At 54.6% G+C, this 5558-nt stretch overlaps 1 protein-coding gene across 1 annotated transcript; it reads left to right on the forward strand.

Annotated features, from left to right (window-relative positions):
- The first annotated feature begins 3182 nt into the window (after window positions 1-3182).
- Bhlha9 (basic helix-loop-helix family member a9) lies at window positions 3183-4497 on the forward strand. Its single transcript, XM_063251089.1, has one exon. The coding sequence runs from the start codon at window positions 3336-3338 to the stop codon at window positions 4056-4058; it is 723 nt and encodes a 240-aa protein (XP_063107159.1). The 5' UTR covers window positions 3183-3335; the 3' UTR covers window positions 4059-4497.
- The last annotated feature ends 1061 nt before the right edge of the window (window positions 4498-5558 follow it).

Consider the following 5558-nt stretch of genomic DNA (forward strand, 5'->3'; position numbering starts at 1 on the left):
CCCAGGAATGGCTGGTGACCCCCTTAAGTCACCTGCACTCTATCCAGAAGAGCTCCAGAGCCTTCTCTGCAGATACAGCCAGGGAACTGCAAGCTGATCCTGAGTCTCCCTGGGCAGCTTCTGGCTCTCTGGGCTCCAGCTCACCTGCAAATGGGGTCGGGGGAAGATGTAACCTGTCACTTTGGTGCTCTGCCTGGGATCCCAGTGGCCATCAGTCCTACGAGGGCTGCTCAGAGTCAGTCAAGCAAACCCAGGCAAAACAGATCAGCCCCAGCAGGAGCCGGGAGCGCAGCTGGGCCTTCCGCCTTCCGGTCCCCACTCCTCCTTGCTCGTCTCTTGCCGTTTGCTGCCCCAGATTTTTAGCTAAACCTTTTTTGTTTTTCATACTTGCTTGAAAATGTTGGAATACTTGATAGGTTTTATTTCAGAGGATGGATGCCAGGACAATCATTAGCTATAGGTGGTCGGAGCAGGAGGGAATGGGGATGCACACAGGTGTTGGGGTTCTGTGTCCCTGAGCTGAGAATGCAGGCTTAGCCCGGAGGGGTTATGAACTTGGTCTTGGAATGGATGCAACGCTGCAGCTTGGCCCTCTGACTTGAGGCAATTGTCACTGCGTCTCAGTTTTCATTCTGTATAATGGATATTATAATAATGGACCTTTCTGTGTGGTACTGTTGTGAGGCTAAGTTAATGTATGTTTAAAAGCACTTAGTGCAATGCCATAAGCACTCAGTGGAAGCCAGTACCAGTGCAATTATGATTGGTTTTCTTCTTCAATAGTACACATTTACAGTACATAATGATTATACTCGTGGCTGGGAGCTGGTATATCTACATATAATTCTTTTTTATCCTCTTCCCCTCCCTTTATTCCTCCCAGATTATTATTATTGTTATAATTAATCATTATTAAGCATCATCCTGTCCATAATGGGCTATAAGTTCTAGGATGCTGAGTCACTGGGGGAAAGAAGGTTCTAGATGCAGTTGAGTCTGTCAACCACCCACTGACTCCTTCCCCAGGCAGGTTCTCCTCTCGGCTGCCCTGGCAACCAGTGGGGAAGGAAGGGTTCTTTGGACAGGTCACCTCCATCTTTCCGTAAAGATGGCGGGTGCTTGTGGCTCGCCCACATACTTCTTGATCAGAGGGCACGGTCCAGGTGAGTTTGGGTCAGAGTGGAGTTCATCACATACACTCACAGTGAGCTTCCTGGGCATGGGACCTGTGTGGTAGGTGAAAAGTATCTTGCATTTGGTTTAACGCTATACCATTATCTTCTTCAAATTTTTGATACTTTGAAACAAAGACCTTCATACTTTTTGCCTTGGGCCCAGTAAATTATATAGCTGATCCTGCCTACGCTCATGTGAAGACATCTTCCATGCATAGAGAACTGAGGTGCAGAGACAGGGACATGACTGACACGAGGACACATGGGGAGGAGCCATGGCTGGAGAGATAAGAAGAAGAGGTCCTCTGCCCCTCTTCCCATACCTCCTTTCCCCCATCCCTTCTGGCCCTGGAAGATCTGCCCCTTTCTGGGTTCAGGAGCCAGGTTTTTCTGAGAGACTGGGTGAAGCCCTGCGTCCCAGCATCTGTCTGGATGAAGAGTTCTCTTTAGATGATTCAGTGTTCTCTCAGGTAGCTTCGAGGGGCTAAAGGACATGGGTGGAGGTGGGAACAGAGGAAGGTGTGAACTGTGATACTCAGTATAGGCTTTGGCTTATACTGAGACCCAGTGAGACCGACACCTTTGTGCGCTGGATGGGTAGGTGTGAGGGCCTAAATACCTGTGGCCCACAAACTGTGTAGAATCCTGTGTGAAGCAAGTGGGTGCAGAGATCGTGTGTGAGTGTGTGTTGTGGGTGAGTGAGTGTGTGGGAAGCCAGTTGTGTACAGAAAACAAACATCTGGTTGTAGCTACAGTTTAATTTCACTTATGCTTCCTGGGCCTAGTGTTGTAGGCCAGTATCCCAGCATTCAAGAGCCTGAAGCAGGAGGATCACCAAGAGTTTGAGGCCAGCCTGGACTACATGGAGGTTCTGCCTCAAAAACAAACAAACAAACCAACAAACAACAAACACCATGTATATTGCAGATGGGGAGTGACAGGCCCTGGAAAATATGAAGTCCTTAAAATGCTTTTAGACTAATGAACAAGACAATCACAAATAAATACATACAGTTCACTTCCTAGAGTCCTGCTCTTTACCTCTGTGGAGAAAGTCACGATTTGAAATAATGGGGTTACTGGTAAAACCCCTTTGGCAAGATGGATGTGAGCTGAATACCCATCCTGGCTGATGCCACATCGGGCATTGGCATCTGGGTTGTGGCTGGAAATCAGATTAATTTTGGTGCTCCACACAACTCACCTGCAAATGCCTGAAATTCCACTGGGGTCTTGCTCTACGACTAAGCATGATTATTATTATTTTCTGAGACCCTGTTTAAAATTCAAATCCCTCCTTGCAAGCAGGTGGTCGTGAGTTCGATCCCCGGTACTGATAAAAAAAAAATTCAAACCCCTGTGATAGTGTGGGAATTGTGCACTGTTTGATGAATTAGTAATAGGACGAGTGCTATGCATAAGATGGGGCTGCCCAAGGGCCCTGGATTCCAGAGGACGCCCCACATGGATATTACAAGCAGAGCCCCGCCCTCTGCTGCTCAATCCAGCTTTGCAGAATGGGGAGCCAAAGGGAGATCACTAGAGAGCTGGGCCAGATCAAAATCCAGTCCCGAAACCCAGCCAGCCTCCAGCTGGTCGATGATAAACTGGAAGCTCCGCTCAGCTACCTGCAGGGCTTCACAGGGCCTGCGGTGTCCATCTACCGCTCCCTTATCGATCCTTCTGGATGGTCATCCCTCAGTGACAGCTCTGTGGTAGCCCACAAGACTTGCCCAGAACTTTCAAGTTTCTTAAAACACATTCAACCCACCAAGGCCATCCTCCCCTGAGCCTATCAGCTCTCCTACCCAGAGGCCACACTAAGCATTCTGTGGTCAGGAGAAGCATGTGGAATTCAGCCACCCCAGAGAGGCCTCTGGAGCAGGGCAAAGCAAGTTTCCAGTGGAGATGGGAGTACCGCTCCGGGCGTGGCCAGACTGCCCAGCTGGTCCTGTATACAAGAATCTGCATGCTTGCTTGCTTGCTTCCTTCCTCCCTCGCCAAGCTACCTGGGGGCAGGTAATAAAGCAGGAGGGAGATGGATAGATGGGAGGGCGGGGAGCCACGTGGTGCCATAAAGCCGTGCAGGGAGTGTCCAGCCCCAGGAGCAAACCGTCAGGGTGGACCCACAGCCAAAGCGCCGGGGTCCAGGGGTAGGCCATGTTTCGTGGAGCACCAGGGCTAGGTCTCCGAGGCCTCAAGGGTGTTGAAGGCACTGTGGAGGACTTGGGGGGCTCCTGCCCGGAGGCTGCGAGGAATTTGGGGGTGCTGAAGGAGAACGGCGCCCCCCGCGGGTTGGGCGAGGCAGAGGAGACGGCGAGCAGAAAGCGCGCCCGGCCGGTGCGCTCCAAGGCCCGGCGCATGGCCGCCAACGTGCGGGAGCGCAAGCGCATCCTGGACTACAACGAGGCTTTCAACGCGCTACGCCGGGCGCTGCGGCACGACCTGGGCGGCAAGAGGCTCTCCAAGATCGCCACGCTGCGCAGGGCCATCCACCGCATCACGGCGCTCTCGCTCGTCCTGCGCGCCAGCCCAGCCCCTCGGTGGCCGTGCGGCCACCTGGAGTGTCACAGCCAGGCGGCGCGCAGCGCGGGCGCGCGGGACGGCGACTCCAGCCCTCCGCGCCCCCCGCCGCCGTCCGCAGGGCCCAGCCTCGCGCCCCCGGACTCCGCCGGCTCCTTCGTGCCTCCCGCGCTGCGCTGCGCCCAGTGCTCTGCGCACACGCATCCGGCGCGGCCCCGGGCGGTGGCCGAGGCACAAGGCTTGGCCCAGGCCTCCGGGGGAAGCTGGCGCCGCTGTTCCGGGGCGCTCGCAACCGGCCCACTTCCCTGGCCGCGGGGCTATCTTCGAACCAGCCCTGGGCTGGGCTGCCAGCACTCCTGACCCAGCCATCAAGCACAGGCAGACCTTGCCGGAGGATCACCAAGCGGAAGGCTGCAGAAAGCCTCTTGGAAAGAACAAAACGGAATGGGCTGCGACCTAGGGAGAGAGGAGGCTGCCGTGGCAGCGGGAAGGGACTCTGGGACTGCAGCCACTCGCCACATCCCCTATGGGTTGACACCTCTGAGAAATGAGCAGGTTCTTGCCTGATTTTAAGTTTGGATTTGTTGGACTCTTTCTGGAAAGTGGCCTTTCTATTCCAGTGCCTCTGGGCTCTGTTTTCTGTAGCTGCTTTTGGGGGCTTGTGTGGGAGTAGAGGTGGGCACCGGCTATGTACAGCCTGATGGCAGTGTGGGCGCCACCATGCTTTGCCCACGCTGCTGTCCCAGATCTCATCTGGAAGCAGCAGGCAGAAGGAGCCAAATAAAAAGGAAAATCGTCATCTCTGTCTGTTACCGTAACTTTGCTGGGCTCGGTGGCCCAGGGTGATGGGAAAGCCTAAGGGCTAGGGTTTACCCTGAAAAGTAGGGCCAGGCCCTAGAACCCACAGGTGCTGGGTCACTGGTACATGGTAAGACCTCAGGGGTAGCTGAGCATAGAGAAGAGCTCAAGGGCTCCAGAGGCCACATCCCTCTCTGTGCCCCCTGGAGTGGGAAAAGGCATTGTCTGCAGATGGCTAAGGACAAGGCTGGCTTCCTTGGTGGACCTCACATGAAGCTGCTCCTGCAGTGAGCCACAGCAGAGGCTGCTGTGAAAGGAGAGTTTGGTCAGGGAAGAAGCTGAGGACAGAGCCAGACACTGAGGGTCAGGAAACCCTGTTTCACCTCAGTGACAGGAGAGCCAGGGCCGCTGTGATGAGAGTTAGAATCCCAGAAAGACTGTGGGGAGGGCTTGAAGGAGGAAGGTCCTCAGCCTAAGCTAGGTGGGAGTGGGAGGCTCAGGACAGCCCCTTCCTGAGGATGCTGGAGAACCAGGAGAACCCAGCTGCATGGAGGCAGCCTGAGTCCGGCCTAGCTCAGGCCGACAGTGCAGATGCTACATGTTGCCTTGAGGACCTGAACTGTTGCGGAAGGCTGAGGGCTCTTCGGCCTTTGGAGAGCTGGGCTGATGCCAACTGAGCAGAGGGTTACCTATTGCCAGCTCAGAAAGGGGGACACCACAGAAGCTCTGTGGGGGTTCCCCACTAAGATGCCCATAGGCACAGACCCAGCTGAGAGTGAGGTTTGAGGTTTTTTTTTAAAGAGTAAAGAATTAAAGATGTCTTTGCTGGCTGCAAGCCCTGACACTTCTGGCACAGCTGGTGTCTCACCCCAGTCCCAGGACTTAGGGTTCCCGATGTCACAGTCGAGGTTGTGGTACAGACCACAGGGAGGCTTTGTGCCTAAGTCTAGCTGAACACGGGACCCTGCCACAGTGGCCAGTAGAAAGGGATCCAGCCCCTCCCTGCTGCTTCCTCAGCCTGTACTTCCTCATTTCTGAGCTGGATGGGGAGGGCTACGACAT

Source organism: Cavia porcellus, unplaced genomic scaffold, assembly GCF_034190915.1.
Source record: "Cavia porcellus strain 051 isolate PalLab524CR breed Dunkin Hartley unplaced genomic scaffold, mCavPor4.1 scaffold_6, whole genome shotgun sequence".
In the NCBI taxonomy this organism is placed as follows: domain Eukaryota; kingdom Metazoa; phylum Chordata; class Mammalia; order Rodentia; family Caviidae; genus Cavia; species Cavia porcellus.

Bases quoted from the DNA above. Each gene is read 5' to 3' on its own strand.
- Bhlha9 (XM_063251089.1), top strand. From the start codon at position 3,336: ATGTTTCGTGGAGCACCAGGGCTAGGTCTCCGAGGCCTCAAGGGTGTT.